Source organism: Mycotypha africana (genome assembly GCF_025528875.1).
Source record: "Mycotypha africana strain NRRL 2978 chromosome Unknown BDF20scaffold_6, whole genome shotgun sequence".
In the NCBI taxonomy this organism is placed as follows: domain Eukaryota; kingdom Fungi; phylum Mucoromycota; class Mucoromycetes; order Mucorales; family Mycotyphaceae; genus Mycotypha; species Mycotypha africana.
In genome coordinates, this window is record NW_026515730.1 from 1,245,951 (window position 1) to 1,266,086 (window position 20,136).

At 39.2% G+C, this 20,136-nt stretch overlaps 5 protein-coding genes across 5 annotated transcripts; 2 read left to right on the plus strand and 3 right to left on the minus strand.

Moving 5' to 3' along the window:
• Positions 1-670: 670 nt before the first annotated feature.
• BDF20DRAFT_874976 (uncharacterized protein) lies at positions 671-2,876 on the minus strand. Its single transcript, XM_053081290.1, has 7 exons — positions 2,810-2,876; positions 2,671-2,719; positions 2,518-2,598; positions 2,423-2,440; positions 1,596-2,358; positions 1,180-1,507; positions 671-1,108 (listed from the first exon to the last, which is right to left on the minus strand). The coding sequence occupies exons 1-7, from the start codon at positions 2,837-2,839 to the stop codon at positions 887-889; spliced, it is 1,491 nt and encodes a 496-aa protein (XP_052935740.1). The 5' UTR covers positions 2,840-2,876; the 3' UTR covers positions 671-886.
• Positions 2,877-8,562: 5,686 nt separating this feature from the next.
• BDF20DRAFT_836256 (uncharacterized protein) lies at positions 8,563-10,646 on the plus strand (the record flags this gene model as incomplete). The annotated part of the gene is made up of 5 exons (XM_053078937.1): positions 8,563-8,668; positions 9,166-9,460; positions 9,621-10,047; positions 10,213-10,434; positions 10,491-10,646. The coding sequence occupies 5 exons, from the start codon at positions 8,563-8,565 to the stop codon at positions 10,644-10,646; spliced, it is 1,206 nt and encodes a 401-aa protein (XP_052935741.1).
• A 380-nt stretch (positions 10,647-11,026) lies between these two features.
• Positions 11,027-13,441, minus strand: BDF20DRAFT_836257 (uncharacterized protein; the record flags this gene model as incomplete). The annotated part of the gene is made up of 8 exons (XM_053078938.1): positions 11,027-11,128; positions 11,224-11,728; positions 11,749-12,301; positions 12,363-12,624; positions 12,745-12,807; positions 12,879-12,906; positions 12,987-13,056; positions 13,096-13,441. The coding sequence occupies 8 exons, from the start codon at positions 13,439-13,441 to the stop codon at positions 11,027-11,029; spliced, it is 1,929 nt and encodes a 642-aa protein (XP_052935742.1).
• Positions 13,442-17,021: 3,580 nt separating this feature from the next.
• Positions 17,022-18,538, plus strand: BDF20DRAFT_875014 (CobW/HypB/UreG, nucleotide-binding domain-containing protein). Its single transcript, XM_053081291.1, has 5 exons — positions 17,022-17,142; positions 17,217-17,306; positions 17,376-17,486; positions 17,554-17,607; positions 17,688-18,538. The coding sequence occupies exons 1-5, from the start codon at positions 17,082-17,084 to the stop codon at positions 18,395-18,397; spliced, it is 1,026 nt and encodes a 341-aa protein (XP_052935743.1). The 5' UTR covers positions 17,022-17,081; the 3' UTR covers positions 18,398-18,538.
• Positions 18,539-18,666: 128 nt separating this feature from the next.
• BDF20DRAFT_820767 (pyridoxal phosphate-dependent transferase) lies at positions 18,667-19,936 on the minus strand (the record flags this gene model as incomplete). The annotated part of the gene is made up of 2 exons (XM_053077562.1): positions 18,667-19,644; positions 19,706-19,936. The coding sequence occupies 2 exons, from the start codon at positions 19,934-19,936 to the stop codon at positions 18,667-18,669; spliced, it is 1,209 nt and encodes a 402-aa protein (XP_052935744.1).
• Between the last annotated feature and the right edge of the window lie 200 nt (positions 19,937-20,136).

The window sequence follows — 20,136 nt, forward strand, 5'->3', positions numbered from 1 at the left end:
GCACCCTTCAGCATTGTTAACAAAGACACACTCAATCCAATGCCTGAATATGCACTCGCGTTTGCAGCAACCACAGCAAATAGATGATCCCCTTTCGTATCTTCTAAATCAGCTACCTAACCACCCGCCTAGCCAACCTACGATAAAACGTCAATGGGAACACCAATGGCCGATCCTCTGCTACATCCTATATGAGCTAGACTACCTATTCCACGTCAAAGAACCCCCGCCCTTGGATGTTGCTCTAGGACTTTTACTGCTCCAATGGATGTTTCCTTCTAATCACTCAACCTTGTGATAAACTCGTTTTTACCCTTGATCTTGAAGGGCTTTTTAGATACTTTTATAAACAGTCGGATCTGCCCCGGGCAATTTTATATAACATTGTGCCCACGGGTTTTAAAGAAAATATTTTGTCAATAAAAACCTCTCTTTAAACGTATTTATGCAATCCCAATACTGTTCTCGAGCATAAACTCTTTGTCATCATGGCCAAAATGAATGCTCTTTTAGTAATTGGTAGATTGTAATAGTCGGAAAAATATCGTATTTGTCTATAGCTACTTCTATATCAATTGGTTCTTCGAGTCCCATCTGTCTGTATCTGTGACTCATTAATTGTTATCTATTTAACGATAAACAAACTTCCTACCAAAAAAAAAAAAAAAAAGGAGCATACAATTGATATCTAGCAATATACGTTCAAAAGTATTGTTCAGTAGTAAAAGCTAAAATTTCAAATAAAAACACAAAACACTCCATGTATCGCTCATTACGATAAGACTCACTTTGATATTCCAAAATGATGTAGAGCAGCCTTTTAGTTTTATTTCAACAACTAGATCCGAATTGTATATGAATTAAACTTTATATTTAAATTACAATGTTATTGCTGTTGATTTTGCTGTTGCTGATCATCTTGTTGTTGAGATATGAGATCAGCACTTTCACCTACAATAATTCGTTCTTCGACTTGATCTTCAGGTACTGAAAATTGCCTCTCACTAGTTTCTGGCTTGTTGACGAGAACTTTGTTATGTGATGTAGTATTTTGCTTGGTGTGCTTGTAGAAGCAATTCGGTCTGGTACAGGCGCCATCGAACTTACACTATGTATAAACATGATGGTTAGCGTATAATGCTCCGTTCCCACAGTGTATTTTGATTACCATCTACTTACAATAATCTCAGAAACAGGATTAGGGTCTTTTGGATGTGAAAAGCGACATCCGGGTCGTGTACATGCATCGCCATTCCTGCATAATATTGGAACACGGTGGCCAGTTGGTGGCTGGTTAGGTTGATACTGCATGAAGTATGCTGCTTGCTGGTTTTGTGGCGAAAATATCGGATGTATATATGGGCATACTGGGTTGGCACAATATGGAAAAAATTTACAGGGAACGGGTATTTTGGCCATCATAGGCTGAGCCATTTGTGGTGGCATGTCAGTTTCAGGATGGATGAACGTGCATTCAGCCGCTGGTTTAGGACAGTTAGGAAACTTACTGATAGTATTAAGAAAGTTGAAGTTAGTTAAATCTTGAAATCAGAAACTGAAAATCATATAGTATTGCTAGCTTCAAGAATACGTACGGGCAGATCCTTGTAGGATGAAAGTAAGGGCAGTTTTCTCCATTTTTACAAGTTGGCCAATACTTGCAACGTTCTTTTATATTGTGTACAGTCGGCTTTTCCATATGTGTATCAGTATCCATTGATTGGACCTCTTCCGCTTGTTCTAATTGTGATCTCTCATATCGAACATGTTGATCATCTGATTCCACATTGCGGCTGTTGTCCAATTGTCGAGCCGTGGACCGGGGACCTAAACGATCGAAAACGCTCGGTCTTTCACCCTTGGAACTACCATCATCTCTAGCGTTACGTGGCAAAATCTGTACAGTTCTATGGCTGTCAAGGCGTCCATCACGCTGTTCATAACGAGATCTATTATATCGGTCATTGCGAGCAGAACGACGAACAGGAGACCGTGAACGATCACGCATCGGATCAGCATGACGACTTTGTACTTGTCTCTTGTTTGTGGTTTGCTCTATACGTCTTTCTGGGTTTAGCGCTCCAATAGCATGATTAAAAATCCTACTCTTAGGTCTTTCAACATGCGTTGAGGTATCTCTTGGCTGTTCCTCATTCTGTTCTTCTGGTTGCTTCTGATTCAGCTGCTGCGGTTCGAATTGTGTCTGTTCTGGTTTGCTTGAATCAACTAGTTCCTCATGATCAGATAAAACTTGCTCCTTTTGATTTGGGAGCTCCTGACCGTTGGATTGTTCCGCAGTTGAGCCGCTAGTTTCCAGCTCATTTTTTCTACTAAACAACCATTCTGTCACATTCGAATCTATTTCAGAGTGTTGAAGAGTTAATGGAAGCCAGCAAGCATATCTCAAATGTTTGTACAATACCGTAATCTCCACCAATCACTGTGAATAACAGAAAACACGAAAAAATATTAATTATTTTTGGGTTATATTTCACAAATGCAATTAGGAATAATTACTTGAGAGTAACTCGCTGTTCACTTCTTCAAATGTCTTTCCAACACGAACCAAGTTTGTAATGAAGATAGCAAGTGAGCTGTCTGTCAAAAAAATGTCCATAAAAGTGTTATTATAGATAGTTTAGAGCTTTTGCAACGGATCAACAACATTACCATTAATGTCACTGTAGTCATATGCAACGCATTTGGTATGAATCTCGTTCTAAATAATTGCAAACTGGTCAGTAACTTTACTCCAATCAAGATTGAGAGCTACCCTAAACTGTTTACTTTCATCGAAATTGAGTGTTACCTTAAGCTGTTCCCACTTTTCAGAATTCATCTGCAATTTGGCTTTTATTCACAAGGAAGAAAAAAAAAATAAAAGGATGAAATTTCGGGTAATCGAGCAAGTTGAGGTTAGCTGACATTATTGTTTCGCGGAAAAATAGTCACCAGCGAGAGGGAAATTCCTCAACAATAGTACAGCAGAGGGCAGTTTTCCCAAGGCTTGAGTAGAAAGGAGAGTGAGCTATTGATTCAGCTAAAGAGGATCTTTCAGAATAGATATTACAAAATCTTGGATTACAGAAAAATGTATCTTTGACAAAGTATCAAGTATAAATCAGGAAGATGCCTTCGGATGCAAATACATGACGCATATTCTTCGACTCTTAAAAAGTTATAAGTATGGATATTTTGTTGCTCTTATCTGTGTATACTTAGGTGAGTATGCAATATAGGTTTTTATTTATCTATATTTAAATTGTTACCGCTGTTGGCTTACTTAGCCATTAAAAATGATGAACTTTTGTACCATTTTCATAATTCATTTTTAGACCTCTTCCATAATCAATCACCTGGATCAAGAAAGTACATAATCATTTAACCTACAAGAAATGGTTAATAGAAACCCTAAATCTTCTTTGTAACATTATCTATACTCATCTTTTAGTTAGCGAGGCATAATCCATTTAAGAGTGGTTTCTAATGCATATGTGATCCATAATTCTAAATGAATGTGTTCAACGTGGAATTGATTATTTTACCCAACAGATTTATGTATGGACGTAAACCCCAAATAAACCTTACTGTATCTATCTATGGACATTACACAATTGGGAAAAGACAAATTAAAGGCATGAAAGAATGTGGTTATTGGCAACAAGTTCAACAATAGATATGAGTTTGTTGACAAGTTTAAGACGAAAAAGCTCTTGATTCACAGTATCTTCACAATAGCTATACTTCTTCCCTCTTTTTAGCTTTCTGTTCATTTAACAACACAGCCAACGTTTTGTTGGTATTATTTGCGTCCCATCGGCCAACAGATTTTGAGCTCCCTTCGTTGTCATTCTACACGATTTTTGCTTCTACAATTATACAATTATGCCCATGCTTAAAAATGTTTATGCTCCATTATTTTTTGAAATTGCCTGGGAGATAGCAAACAAAGGTAATATGCTGGGCATAAGAACAATTGATTAGCAACATGAGTTCCCACTCTTATAAACTGTTTGGTATAATTGATTGTCATTTGCGAATACATCTAGTTGGAGGAATTTACACGGTTATAAAGACAAAAGTGCCTACTACAGTCAGAGATATGAGGCAGAAGAAGGCCAAATAAATAAGAATATAAAGGAATATCCTGCACTTCGTAAGAAGGGCGATAAAACATCGACGAGAGAAGAGGAGCTTCTGGGAGAAGGAGATATCGAAACTTTGAATAATTTGACTTAAGAAGAGAAGGAAAGGAGACAACATCATTACGTTTAAGCAAAGGATTTTTATTACTGACATTTTTAAAGCCCAATGGACACGAGATATTAAACTTATCTAAATTGCCCGGGGCGGCTCCAAAGGCTGAGGAGAATCTAAAAACCCCTTAGGGCTCAAGGGTAAAAAGGATTATGGACTATAAGGTTGGGGAGGGGAAGAGGGTAACCAGTCGAGCAATAAATGCCCTAACCGAGGAGTTGTAGGCGGCTCTCGAGAGTGATGTAAGTAGTCGAGTTCAAACAAAATGTGACAAAGTACTGGCCATAGAAAATGCCAATTTTGTATTTGGGATGGTTGTTGATCGGATGTGTAGGAAGATGGTTGAGGACATAGGATATGGGATCACAGACTGATGTGGGGAGTCGTAGGCGGTGGTGCATGTTTAAACAGGAGATAGCGTGGAACTTTGTAAGTAATGACGAGGGATGTTTAATGCAATAGGTTCGGTGGCCCCCAGGAAGCGAACCCATACGCCATCGGATACATCGGCTGCGTTCATTAGTTGACATTGTAATATAAAGGATCGGGTCGATTATTAATCGAGAACGGCATTGAAAGATCAGTTTGGAGTTGGGGCTGTTCGATTGTTGGATGTGAAGGAGGCTAGTACGGAAGTTAGCAATACAGCGTTGCAGAGCAGCTGATTCAGATCGTTGATTGAGCGGAGAAGAAGTGTAATCTTGCCAGATCGGAGAACGAGCAAGCTTGCAATATAACGACTTACTCTGTTGCTGGCCTATATATGGGAGTAGTATCGAGATTAAAGTATCAGTAGGCAGTGAGGTAGAACGTAATAGGAACTTAGCTTGTAGGACGAAGGAGCGTTCTTTCATGGTGGGCAGATTGGCAAGGTGGAGCATAAGTCGGGCAGACGATCTACTGGATCCACCAAAGATTCGTCGAATACACTTGTTCTGGGTATCTTCGAATTGTTTATATTGCTTCGCGGTTAGGGGGCTAATGGCCAGTCCGTATTCCATCTTTGCGCGGACTAATTGGGCATATAACCGTAGTGACAGCAGTTTTTCGAATCCACCAGGATTGACACCGATTGCTGCTAATTGATTCATCGTAGTAAGGGCCTTAAACGTGTTAGTACGTGCTAGTTCATTTATATCTATACTACCACTGGTTGAAAAGGTATTCCTAGATACGGAAAAGTGAGCTGACGTTGTAGAGGAACTCCATAATGCTGGTAATCTATAGGATGCGTTGATCTGTCTAGGATAACACATTTATTCGGATGCCAGTGATAACCTAGCCGAAGACTATGAGCTTCACATTGTTGCAACAGGGTCTGCAGATGATCTTTATTAGTAATCAAGACGACATCGTCGGCATATAGTAAACAGTCGATATTTAAAATCAATTCCGGAACAGCTAAGGAAAGATCCAGTGGGCTTGGACGGACAACATCATTACAGTATTTTCGCTTCAGATTTGGAATTTTAGAAAAATAAATTGCACTTCATTGGTTTTTTTTTTTTTTTTGAATTAAATGGAACTAATATTGCAATCTGTTCTAGACGCTTTCTTGAGATAAAATTGGACTGATGGCAGTCGTTCAGTGCAAGAACACCATTAGGAATGGGAGCATAACAGTCTGAACAACCCTTCTCTCACATATTTTTCCCTTCATAATCCCTTTGGAAAGGATACAATATAGATCTTATTGAGCTGAAAGCTCTGCAATTGCAGGTTCCGTTGAGCGCTCGAAAACAGATAATACTCTATTACAATGAGTGATGATTTAGAAAAAGTATATGTCTGATACCGTTATAATATATAGTATGGGAGAATAGGAAGATACACATAATGTAGCTTATGTAAATACTGTGTATATTTGGCGTAGGTGATTATAAGAAATCTCACACCATCCGTACTTTGTAAAGCCCACAATGTTATCCCCTTGAACCTGTCTTCTCAGCTCTTGCGGGAAGCGGCTGCTCTTGATACAGATATTGTCTTCATCCTTTCCATGTCCCACCGCTAAGTGATATGTGACTAATTTGTTACTTCTCAATAAATAATCCTTAAAAAGAAAACTATTCCCCCAAAAAAAAACTCACATATTGTAGAAGACTTGGACGAACAGCCTTCAAAAGTAGGTGAACCGGACTTATTAAAATGGGCCAATATTAGTGATAACCAATTTATGTTACCAAGAACTCTAATTTAGATCCACTTGTTGCTCTTAGACTATTTTTTAAAGCTAAGCTACTTCACTGCATCTTTGCTCCAAGAAATATCTACCCGACATTTATTGTTTTATATCGCATATCTCTTGATGCGCATACAAAAATTCTCAATCAGGAACTTATTAAATAAACGAACTAAAACGAGTAACTAATGTTTATTGCGCTTAATATGGAAAATCCTGAATCTTTTGATGGACAAGAATACATCGAAAAGCAGCATTTTGGAATATACACCACAGTTCGTTTTACATGACAAGAGGAAAAAAGAAAAGTTTTTTTTTGATGAACTTAGTGCAGAGAATGACGAAGGCCAGCAATAAGAATTAACCTTTGACTATGAAAAAGGAATGAAGTCTATTTAGAAGTTCATGTAAGAAAAGTCGAAATAAATAAGGCATTGAATTCGTAACTTTGTTTATTAGAAGGTAAGCAGAAGTGAATAGCAACACAACGCCAAAAAGGAAACATACTCCTATGAATACTCGAGACTAATGAGCCTATAGGTTTATACGTGAGAAACATATTGTTTTTAGTAACACTCTTGGGTATATATCTGATCTATTATCTTTAGTATGATACGAGAGGTCCGAATATAATGTAACGCTTGGTCAATACATATGATAAACATTGCACTTTTTTTCGTTTGTATACGTTGAGAAATTATTAAGTGTGAGTATAAGAGATGAAAATATAAATCAAGGTCGGCACCAAAGTTCGCAAATTGTAATAAATATAGCCCGTATTTGAAACAAAGATTCTTTAATTCATTGACTGCAAAGAAGTATTGCGGTATTTTAGAGAGTGACAACAAACATTTAGTACGCATACAATAAAAGACAAAGACGTTTGTAAATAAAAAAAAACTTAATGGCATATTGAGTTTAATTTTTGTTTTCATTTCTTATTGAGTATTATTCGCTTCTTTTATACACTTTTTACACCAGCGAAACACTTCTCCTTTAATTGGGTCTTTGAGAAATTCTTTTTGTCCTTGACAATAGAGCACCAGTAACGCGTCTCGTGAAGACTACCAAACAACAACAGTTTGTAGTGGTCCCTGGGAGGGTACGGTATATCATATCGTATTCTTCGCCACTAAAATCAATACAACTATCAAGTTCACCTAACGGACTTTCATATTAGGGAATCTTAACAGAAAAAAGTTGAGAACTTTGTTACTAGATGGCCTAGTGCCTGATGATATTCATGGCATCTGGCTTATTGTTAAATACAAATGCAATCAGAATATGAATAAGCCATAATGAGAGCTCACTCGTTGGGAGAAACAAGTAGTGTTTAATATCGTATCTACGACACATAGCCCAGATGATAGATTGGACATAAATAATTGCAGTTGAGAACTGGGGCTTAGTTATTTCTTTCTTCTTTGAATATGTTCACTTTCCAGTACCTTTTGTGTCCAGACTTTCATGAGACGTCCCATATTCCCAGAGGTAGAAGCGCTACTATGCGCAAAAACAGAAGCAGAGCGCACAAGGCTAGAAGCAGCCCATGACGATGATGACATAGAGGGCAATCAACCAGAAACAAGCGCCGCTGCAACACAGAGAAAAAGACCAAGAGGTATCGATAGAATCCGCTTCATCAGTCACTGTAGTAGATGATATACACTCAAGGTTTCTAACAATATCACTTGCTTCATATTTAGGTCGAAAAAGCAAAGAAACCGCTGAGGAGAAGAAAACGAAACGCAAGAGAAAACGTAAAAAGGAGTCAGCGCCACCGCGCACCGCAATTCGACCTTGCCCTTCTTGTGGCCGATAAGGGCACTATTCAAGTCGAAGCTTGGATTGTCCAGTTACCTTAAAGGAGTCAATTAATTACAAGCTTGGGAACAATTATGAAAGCTATACGCTATCCATTCCTCTAGAAACCTTTGTAAGGAACAATGAGTGCTTGGAGAAAATAACGGAGAAGTCAAATTTTTTGAGAGAGGTCATAAGCAAGGCTCAATACATTGTAAATCACTACATTCTGACGAATCCAGCCAACATCACGCATGCCCTTTTAGAACAGAATTTTTGGTACACAGTATGTCACTTTGGTTACGGTGCTGTGAACATAAATGAAATCGAGGATCGGTATCCTGCCCTCGTCAATTTTGGCCAGTCTACAATCAACTTCGACTTCATCCACATGTGACGTTGACAGTGGAGCAAACCCGCTATCAGGTACTTTGGCCAGGTCGTTTCTTCAGCATGCGAAACATTAGCAACCAGTTATAAGAATTCTTATGTTAAAAACTTCGAGGACCTGATTGCTGAATACTTGCTTTTCTTTGTTAAAGCAACCTTCCCTTTGAGTACATGAACTCATTGTGTCTATCACTACCGAACAATCAATTTTAGCCTGACTGCTTATATAGAATATCAGAATGAACGCCGATGAAAGACCTTGTCTATGGTCGTTTACTGGATTATTTATTACTCAATGCTGAGTGGAAACGCTTTAAGGATACTCCGAACATGGTTTACAATAATGATATTATTGTACTTCTTCGACTGCAGGTATTACTCATACACATCCAACTCAAACCCGCAATAGGTTGTCTAGAATTCGTTTGACCAAAGCAATTCTGATAGACGCCCCTAAAACAATCATACCTTTGTTTCGCCAACTCCTACAGAATATTGAGCGTTTGAAATTGCTCAAACAAACGCTCAAGTAGTGCTTGTTGATCGTATTCCTGTACCACACGATGAAAAAATTAGTGCTGAAGATATTGCACTTCTTCATTATATCTTGGAAACTGTGCGTCACCAGCAACTAAGCACTCCCCGCAAATTCTCTATGTTCCCAAATCCAGGTCTTAAATGGAGATTTATCAAAATTGATCCAGAGAATATTTTTCACTTTTTTGGGCATGAACGTCACACAAAACTCAGAAGTGAGAACAAGCTCGATTACTTCATAAGATGCTTTTTCCGGATTTTTGACTTTTCTACCTTGCTGAGAATCGATGAGTGAGTATAACATTTAGCATATCTTTACAAGAATTACTACTCAATAATATACCATCAGCCCTCATGATCTGCAAGTTCTTCCCACGACCAAAGGCAGGATGTTTCTGAACAGCATTTACACTGATGGCTACACCTGTAGGGTCTCTTTCGCCTGAACCAGACAAGTTTCTATGACATCGGAACAACCTGAGTTGGCAGACTTCACAAATAATGAGATTGATCAATTTTTCCGTCCTGTTACCGTCGACCCTGGTCGTAGAGATGTTTATGTCCCATACTACAGTGGTCAACAATTTCACAAACTCTCTACAAAAGAATGTTATCATATCTCTGGATCTCCTGGAAGGTCTAAATTAGAGGATCAACGCAAGCAAAGGGTCGGAGTTAAAGAGCTCGAAACAAACATACCGACTACAAAAACTGCTAATGATATGGCTATCGCAATCATATTGGGTATAAGTGCCAACATATGGATCAGTTCTATAGCTTCTACGATTATAGGACGGCGGAATCAAATGGAAAAACTTTCGTGGCTCTCAGGTTGCAAAAGATACTGCTGTGAACATCTTGCTGAACGGCTCGAAGAAGTACAATAAAAGAAAGAGAATTAGAACGAGCCATAACAGAAGGAAGCGGGAAAAAATGAACAATAGGAGAAACCCTGGAATAGATTACAGGCCCAGGTTCCAATTAAGTAAATACCATGACAGTGGGAATGCTACAAAGATCAAGAAAGTTTTACTAACTTTTAGAGCAACCCACAACATTTGGACGTGCGTACAGGAATATTTGACGAGGGTGATCGCACAAAAATGCTTTTGACTGTCTTTGGCTCAGGCTTACGAGGAAAAGAGCAATTACGATTTCGCGGTCCTCAACATGGTGCCTCCAATGCTATATATATTCACCTGAAGGTGAAAGAAAAGCAGGGCTATTTATGTCTGTTGGATATAGATAAGTTCAGAACTGTAAAAGTAAGATAATATCTCCACTCGTTCACTTAGAATTTGTTTTTAGCAATAGATTGTAGGTTTGTAATTCATGTAGACAGGAGGACTTTGGAAACTTAATTGCCACCGACGGACAGACGATTCATGCGATATTGATTTGCAACAATTGTAATGTTTATTGGAATCGTGACGTCAATGCGGCGAAGAATATGTTTAGCATTTCTGAAGCCGTCTGAGCGGGAGAAAGAAAGCCTGTGAGTTCACCCGACCTAATCCTCGGACCACTTAACAAAGCGCCATCCCCAGTATGGTTGCTCCCCTTGAAGATTCTACAGGTAATAAGTCTACATTTTATCAAAAAATATATCCCAAAATACTGTACTCAAGACTTCCAATTTTTTTGTTCTTTTGATCTGAAAATTAACTCAACGCTGTCAAAACTGAACCGAAAAGGCTGTAGCATATGTTATTTTATCCCTTTTTTTTCTAGTACCTTTTAGGGTTTTTAATTCCTGCACGTATTTTGGCCTGCCCAGGGCAATTCTCTGATATGTAAAATTTACAATTTATTGAAAGAGACTTTATGTATAGAGGAATGAGGGTATCAAAAAGGAAATTATAAGCTGTTCTCTGCTATGAATGTATCCCAGGCTTGGTTTAAAGTCGTGAAGATGCCGCTTGCTAACATACGCTGTTCAACAGTTGCAGTAGCAGGAAGCTGCCAAAGAAGAAAAAAAAAAAAAGTATACGCCTTTTAGTTATGGCTATAGTTGTACTCAAATTAAATGAAACGTTTTTATAGGTCTTTCTTACCTTATCAGGGTGAACTTTAGCAATAGCTTTCATATACGTTATTTTACATTTTCTAGGTTCAATTAAATCTGACATAGTTACATTTTTCCATAGTACATCTGTCCATAGGATCATATCCAAAAAACTTAACAATGCTCGCAGATTCTTTTCTTTGCCTGCTTTCCAAATAGTAATCTGTGAATTCATTTTGTCGTCCTTTTCTAATCGTTCCGCTTCTTCTGCTTCCTTTTGCCTCTCTCTATCACGCATTGCTTTTACGGCTTTGCTATTGTTGATTTCCTCTAATTCAGCGTCTGTTAAATGGGCTTTTTTGGGTGGCATAAACATATTAAAGTCAATATCAGGGAATGCAGTTGCACTGCTATTCGTACTGCTCTGGTTAGCTGTTGTTGATGATGGTGATGATGGTTTCCATTTAGCATTATTCACTGACGATCCATTTAGCATAGCTTGCTGACATCGCTTGATACCCTGTACAGCGAGTGGGCTTTCTTCACCATTGATCCTTATATATCCCTCATAAACCTGGAAAGCTGCTTCGAAAGAATGCAGACCTTCCAACGCACATGTTTTCTATGCAAAGACTTTAGCAATTGTGATTTCATGTTTGCATTCATAGCGCTCATGATTTTGCTCGGTGAGCTGTTACTGTTGATATGTTTTTGAGCTAAATCAATAGCTAGCATACAATCCAATAAACAATCTTGGAATTTGCCTTGCTTGAGTCGGGCAGCAGCGCGGTTGTTGTAGAGCAAGACGCTATCACTATGATCCGCCGGTAGGGATGGTATTGCAAGCGTGTAGGCAGCTTCCGCTTCAGCGAACTGTCCATGGTTGAACAGATAATTGCCTTCTTTTCTTTCTTTATCCGCATAATCAGTAAGGGGATCCGTCTGAGGCGGAGGTGGAGGCGTACTGACGTGAGAGGATGACGATGTAGTAGAGTGGGAAGACATTTTGGCGGACGTGGGCTGAGACTGTGCATGAGGAGGGGGAAGGGGAGGCGGGAAAGCCATGTAGGGTGTATCATGTTGTTTATCATTCCAATGGTCATTACTGCTCCTGTTGCCAGAATTAGCTGTGGGTGGGATTGGTTTATTCCGTCTAATTTGCGCTACATATTCTTTTCTGCGCTTTACGTTCTTTTCTCCATTGCTCTTCTTGCGCCCTAAGCACTACTGGGTCTTCCTCCTCATCTGAAGAGACATCAGCGCTGTTTGAATCATTTTGTGCAGGTGTCCTATGTTCATTGGCATAAGCTCTTCCTTTCGATGGTCCCGATGTGGTCGTGTTTTGAAGTAACGTGTCTAATATCTCTTGGAAATTCCCGTTTTTGCTCGCCATCATCGCTACTTTGATCGCCTCTACATCAAAACCCATATCTACCAATTGTGCAAAAAACTTATCATCCGTTGATGTTCCATTTAATGGTACTGAGCTTAAGCTTGTTGTCTAAGTGCGGGGAATCTATAAATGATGACTGGCAATAAAGAAAAGATTCTAGGATTTCAGCTTACTTACATTTGTATAGTTTGATCTTCCAGGAGTACCCTTCTTGGAAGAGTCAGCATGAAGAGGTTCTACCTGAGAAAGAAGAGAGAATATTTCATCAGATTTTATTCCTTGGCATTTTTCAACCCAACAATTCTTCTTACCTTTGATAAAGGTACTTTGGATCCAACACTATTCAATCATTTGGAGTTTCAGTTAGTTGTGAGGTCATAACCCGGTTGATAATATCATGCTTAACGCTTTCTGAATACCTTATAGGTGAAGTCGGACGCACTGAAGGATATTCTTTTGATAAAGGATCAGATGCACCACTCGCCGCATCTTAATAAAGATGGGATGAAGGTGAGGATGGTAGAAAACTATTATAATTTGTAAGCGGTTGAGCTTTTGGTGTAGAGTAGGCTTGTTGCGTAGATGGTGATGGTGATGTTGATGTAGATGGCGCGGTTGACTCTCGGTTGTTGTAACTATGTAAAGGTTGATTCGAAGTAAACCGTGGTATGGGGTTAAGCTCTCTTCTTATATACATATCCGTAGGTGTTGTGAAAACAGGTACAGTTGCTTCACTTTCTTCGCGTGTCGCATATCGTCTCTGTTGCTGCCTTGACGGTTGCTGCTGCTGTTGGTTGATCGGGGAGGTATATCGATTGAATTGGTGTTTATCATTCAAAGAAGGAGGCGACGGAGGGGTAAAGTAACTGTTCATATTGATATTCCCGGATAGATATTGTGCAAACTGTTTCCCTCTTCTTTATTAGGCATTGCGGTATCTTAGACCTTCCCAAGGAGAATGGAAAAGGAATGAGGAAAAAGAGGCATAATGACGAAGACAAAAGAATGTTATTTCCAAAAGAGACATCTGAACTTGAATGGAAAGCGTTTGTTCTTGAGCTTAACCCATCTGTTAGAATCCAAACCCAATGACCAATGTATAAATGATACGCCAATCAAAAAGAAAGAGTATAGTCTAAATAAATTTTATTTCATCTTCTAAGATGGGATGGCTGGTCTAAATTAGCAAATAAATAGAATAAAGTAACAAAAAAAAAAAAAGTCTAGTTTGTGATATCTTTTGAAAGGGTCTTCAAATTCACATAAATTAGTCAAAAAGCTTTTGGTGAAAAGAGAAGAAAGCCTTTCAAAAAATAGTGTGCTTATCTAAAAAAGAGAGCAAGAACCACATGTGCGCAGTTACTATATCCCTTGCTCTTCAATTATCGTGTCTATTAATGTACTTTTAAGCCTACTTCCAGCCATAACCACCTTTGTGGTAACCCTTTTTATAATCATCCTTGCCATAGTGACCGTAGTGTTTCTTTTTGTTATACCTATCATTAATGACGACGGTTTCAGTCACAATGCTGGTGACGGTAGTAGGACGGTCGACAATAGCAGTTAATGTAGTGGTGGTAGGTACAAAATCAGTGGTGGTGATAGGGAAAAGCTCAGTGGTGGTAGTAGGTACAAGGTCAGTAATGGTAGTAGGTACAACTGCAGTAGTGGTAGTAGGTACAAGGTCTGTGAGGGTAGTAGGTACTATTTCTGTGGTGGTAGTAGGAACTGGCACTTCCTCAGTAGTAGTAACAGGAATTACTTGCGTAGTGGTAGTAGGAACTGGCACTTCCTCAGTAGTGGTAACAGGAAGTACTTGCGTAGTGGTTGTAGGAATGACCACTTCCGATGTAATGGTAATAGGGACTACTTGTGTAGTAGTAGCAGTAGAGGTAGTTGTCAAAGTATTGGTACAATCATTGGCATTATGATCTGGGTGGGGATTACATCCTTGGAAGGCATCGCAGGCGCCGCCAATAGCGTGGTAATCGTGGATTTCAACACCGGCACCCAAGTTGAACCAAGTATAGTCCCTACCTACGACGGTACCAGCAAAGTTACCTGTAGTACCATCAATAATGTGGGCTAGAAATAGAAGAAAGAATAGAGTTATTAGGCTTTTTTTTTGGCTTTTTTTTTTTTTCTTATTTTCATACACGTCTATTAGCAGAAGATTGGCTTACCTTCAGGGGCCATGGTCAAACCACCCAACTGAGAAGCAGTGGCACGGTAAACGGTGATTTCACCCTCACGCAGGTAGACGCCTCGGTCATCAACAGGGTAAATATTCCAAATGACTTTACAAGGATTGAGACTGTCAAGAGGATTATTGGTTCGAAGGGTGAGGGTACCACGATTGATGACAGGAATCTATGTATCGTGGAAAAGGAGGGGGGTTAAAAGAGGCATATGGACGAATGGCATCGAATAATTAACAGCGTTTTTCTACTTACATTAAAGACATAAGTCTTATTGGGATCAATAGGTTGGAAACCGTTCCAATTACCTGTGCCTAAAAGGATATTGGAAGGGTCTGATTCCGTATTGGGGTCAAGACTACATTGCATTCCCCCGCATCCGCCAAAAGTGATAACCTCGTAGTCAGGATCGGATCTGAATTGAGTAAATGCGCCGTTAGGTTCGATGATAGCAGTAGGATCCATAGAAGCATAGCCTTCATTGTTATCTCGGGCAGCTTCTCGAACGGCAAAGAAATCGAAATCGCCGGTGCCAAGTTGGTCAGTCACCTGACAGCCGGCTTGTAACTCTGTTATTTGGCCCAGGGTGCCGCCACCGGCGATCAAAGCGTTACCGTGGACATGTGTATAGGAAGTAATGGCAGTTCCCCCGACAACAAGACCCATAGAACCGATGGAGGAAGGATTGGCAGCACAGTTAGAGCCGTGACTGGAGTTAACAACATAATTGGGAGCAGTGAAATTGCCACCAACAGCGAGAGGGCCCATGATATCAGAACCACCACCCGTTCTAAAATTACCAAAGAAGATGCCATTGAAACGGCTGAACTGTAGAAGACGATGATGTTAATAGATGAAATGGCATTTCATGACAAATAGGAGAGTCTTTTTTCTTTTTCCTTCAATACTTACAGCATCGCTATTTAATCCATAACCAGTACATGTACCGGGTAGAGTTGGAGTTATGGGAGATGGAATGATAGGAACAGGGTTACCAGGATCAGGAGGATTAGGAGGAGGGATAAAAGGATCATGACCATGATAGGATCCATGGTGGGAGCCTTTGTGGGAGCCATGATGAGGAGCATGGGGAGGCATCACAACACGACCTCTTGCATGTACACTTGCAACGACGAGCAACGCTGAGAGTGCAATAGATAAAAAGCGAACCATAGTAAAATGAAAGGATGTACTTTATTTCAGTAAGTTGATGTTTGAAAATGATGAACAAAATATTCGTCAAAGTCGAAAGTCAATAAGCTCTTCTTTATAAATGAAAAAGGGCTTGGGACGACGATAGATAAGCTTTCACTTGTTACGGAATGTTGGTGGTAACTTCAACATTAAAAAAAAAGAACCTCCATCAAGACAGCACCATTTTGTACGGGTTTTTTTTTTTTTCGTGCTTTAGGAAACGGTCTTCCGATTTCAATATTTGATTGCTTCTTTCAATTGAAACGGACCGCATTCCATCCTTCGGGGGGCTTATATCAACTTATCAGTAACGAAATGTTTACGCAGGAAAAGCGATGCACAAGACTCTTTCCATATGATGATGTATTGACTATGCAACATCTTGAGAGCAAATAAGCAAAAGACGCTCTCATAGGGTTCGAAGTATTTCCTTAATGCCCGCTGGTCTGCGGAAAACATACAAAGACGTGGGTTCAGAAACATATTCAATTTTTTGAAATTTAAAAAATGTCATAGCGTTAAGAATGACTTTGTGAACGGGGGAATTATCCATCTGAAAGGATTCTGCCTTTCATAATGCACACATCCAAAGAAAAAAGATCCGTATCAGGGCTCACTTTCGTTTTATAAACGGACAATAAAATGAAGTCAGCAGGTGCTCAAGAGAATGGCATGGCTGCTTTCTTGTACTGATAAGTTATTCGTCATCTCATGCCTTTTATTTAAGCCACAATATCCCGCTCCCGTTCATAATATTACTATGCATCACAACATGGATAGGTTGCAAAAGGTGGCTCGAGAGTAAAGCGAACCTTCATTTTCGGTAAATATTCCTACTTTTTCAAATGGCTCAAATAATTTGTCATATACAACTTCAGCTGTATCAGAAAAAGATACAATACTGCTGCAATAAAGTATTATCCGATATGCTACTGCTCGAATCACTCAGGTATACAAGTTGGATTATCAAGACATTTTTGATTGGCACTTTTTTTCTATCTTTTTGAACTCATGCCGGCTCATTTTTTCCGGCTTATAAATAAATAAAATAAAAAAAAAAATACAGAAAGTGTCAATTGTAACTCTTTTTATCCTCCTTCATAAACAATAGTTCCAAAGAAAATGCCCACCGCTACTGAAAAGCCAATCCCTATTACTGTCTTCACAGGTTTTCTCGGCAGTGGTAGAGTATCAAATTCTCTTAATACTCCTCTGAGTTTGTTTATGAGTTATTCATCAATTGCTAAAAATTTGTAGGCAAGACTACTCAAATATTAAGTCTTTTGCGTCGTATACCCGAGGAATACAAAGTTTGCTTGTTAAAAAATGAATTTGGTGATATTGCTGGTAAGTTTGATCCTCGACAAGCCTTAGTTTTGGTTTACGAAGAATTAATGTATAGTGACATGCATATAGTCGATAGTCAGCTAGCCAAGGAAACAAATATCGGTGTTAAAGAGATGGTTAATGGCTGCATGTGCTGCGTTCTTGTTGGTCAAATGAAGTTAGCTTTACAAGAATTAAAAGGTAATGTTGGCGAGATAGTCTATATTTGTCAGATGTTTACACTTTAGTAACATATATATACATTTAGAAAAATTCAATCCGGATAGAATTCTCATTGAAACCAGTGGTTCTGCTTTTCCTGGTATGTAGCATGTATTTTCTATTTCTATTGCAATAGCATTCATTATCTAACAGATAGAAACCACGCTACTGCTTTACCAGCTCCTATTGCTTGGCAAATCCGTGAAATGGAACCTGAAGGATTTGCTTTGGATTCTATCATCACCGTTATCGACTGCGAGAATTTCAAAGGATATGAAGATACCAGCTATACTGCCAAATTACAAGCGCAATATACTGATGTCATTCTGCTTAATAAGCACGAGTTGGTCAACGAACAACAATTAGACGATGTCATCGATCATATCAACGTTCTGAACACAGATACTCCCAAAGTAAAATGTGATAAGGACGGCGTTTCTCCAGATTTAGTCTTCGGTCTTGACACACAACTTTTCAAGGTTGGCTATAATAAGAATGATAAACATTTGGAAGAATCCGTGTTTGATCCCAAGCATCAAGAGAATGAAGTCGATTTACTTCGAATTTTGCAATCTGTTGGTGAAAATAACAACAGACCCTTGACGCTCGAACAATTCGAAACCTTCTTAAAGTCAATGCCCAAGGAGGATATATATCGTATTAAGGGTTTTATTCGTTTGGACAATGGCAAATTGTCGATTGTTAACCATGCTTTTGGACGTTGGACGTTGACACCTGTTGAAAATGAAGATACACTTGATAATACGAAGGATGTTCAAGTTAAAATCACAGTAATGGGCTCAGGTTTGCGCATGTACTCTGAGAAGGTCAAGGCCTTGTTGAACGGCGGTGAGGGTGATGTCAAATTCACTCCTACTCATCGTCATTAAACATACATATTTCATTTTAGCGAAACAAACATCAACATAGAATTTGCATAGAATCTGTATAGAGTCTGCATAGAATCTGCATTCATCAAATAAAACTGCACTGCATCCATGCTTCACATAGTCAATCAACGTGAGAAAACAGTTTATGTTTTTAATGATTATATATTATAAGACTGTATATACAATGAGATTTCCAAACCATTCATACGTTACTTTTATGAAAATGAAATGCGGAAATAGGAAAAGAGGGTATACTTCAAGCAATTATTCTAGATGCTCGTAGTAAGCCGTAGGTCTTCGTTATCTATTTCTTTTTGTTGTTTCGCTATAATAGCCTCTTTAACAACCTCTAATAGACAATCCACACCAGCGCGATCAATTTGATGATGCAACACCAAACGAGCCTTATGCCCCATACCACCCATCTTAATATTACGTTCGGCCAAAGCAGGAATCAAATCCTTCTCAATTTGTAGTCCAAGACGGGTAGTATCAATAAATACCATATTGGTATGAGTAGGAATTTGCAAGTCAACACCCATAGATACGAGCTGTTCAGCCAGGTATTTCGCTAATTTGTGTGTATCCCTCATGGTAGGCACAACGGTATCAATAGCATGTTTAGCAGCCGCCGCCATGAAACCAGCTTGTCTCCAGCCACCCCCGAACATCTTACGATGATGACGAAGACGATCAATGAATTTAGCAGAGCCAACAACCATAGACCCAATAGGAGCGCCAACGCCTTTGGAAAGACAAAGGGACATGGAGTCGAAGAGCTTACCATATTCTGATAAGGAGACACCTGTCTCTTGGGAAGCGTTCCACAAACGAGCGCCATCCAGGTGCATGGCAAGTCCACGACGACGAGCCATAGCAGAGATTTCAGATAATTCATTGTAAGGAAAAATCATACCGTTCAGCGTATTTTCTAATGAAACGACACGCGTAGGAGCAGAGTAAATATCATCACCAAGGAGATTATTTTCAATTTCTTGAGCAGTAAGATGCACACCGTTGGAGGCAATGACAGGAGACACCGAGGCACGAGAATGAACAGCAATGCCACCAGCTTCCCATAAATAGACGTGGGCGCGATGATCGCAGACTACGGAGTGTGGTGGATTAACCAGATGAGTACGAAGGGCCAATTGATTGGTCATAGTACCACTAGCGCAGAATAGACCAGCTTCATGACCGGTCAATTCAGCCACATAATCTTGAAGATCATTTACAGACTTATCTTCCTATGTAAATTATCAATATCAGTATTTCAAACTGCTATCTCAAGGATATTTTCATCTTTACCTGGAAGACGTCGTCATTTCTCGAGGCTTTTTTCATAATTTCAAACATTTCATCAGTAGGGGCAGTTACAGTATCACTTCGGAAATCATACAATTTAGCCTTTGGATCAACCAATTTATGTTTATCAGATACCAAAGAACTGGTATAATATGCATTACGCGCAATAGCCGTGGAGAAGGCCCGACGCACCACAGAAGAAGGGGTCAGCAAAAATTTCGTTGTTAAAGACATGTCTATTACCAAAAGAGGTTCCACTCTGTAAAGAAAAAAATTTTTTATGGTAATTTTTTTTTTCGCAGTTTTTATATGAAAATACATAAAAATAAGGTTTCTTTTTCGAATGTGACGGGTAGCGAATACAAGAAGAATTAAAGTCAGAAAAAGACATGGTTGGCCCTGACAAGACAGTAAAGTGAACAAAAGTGACGAAA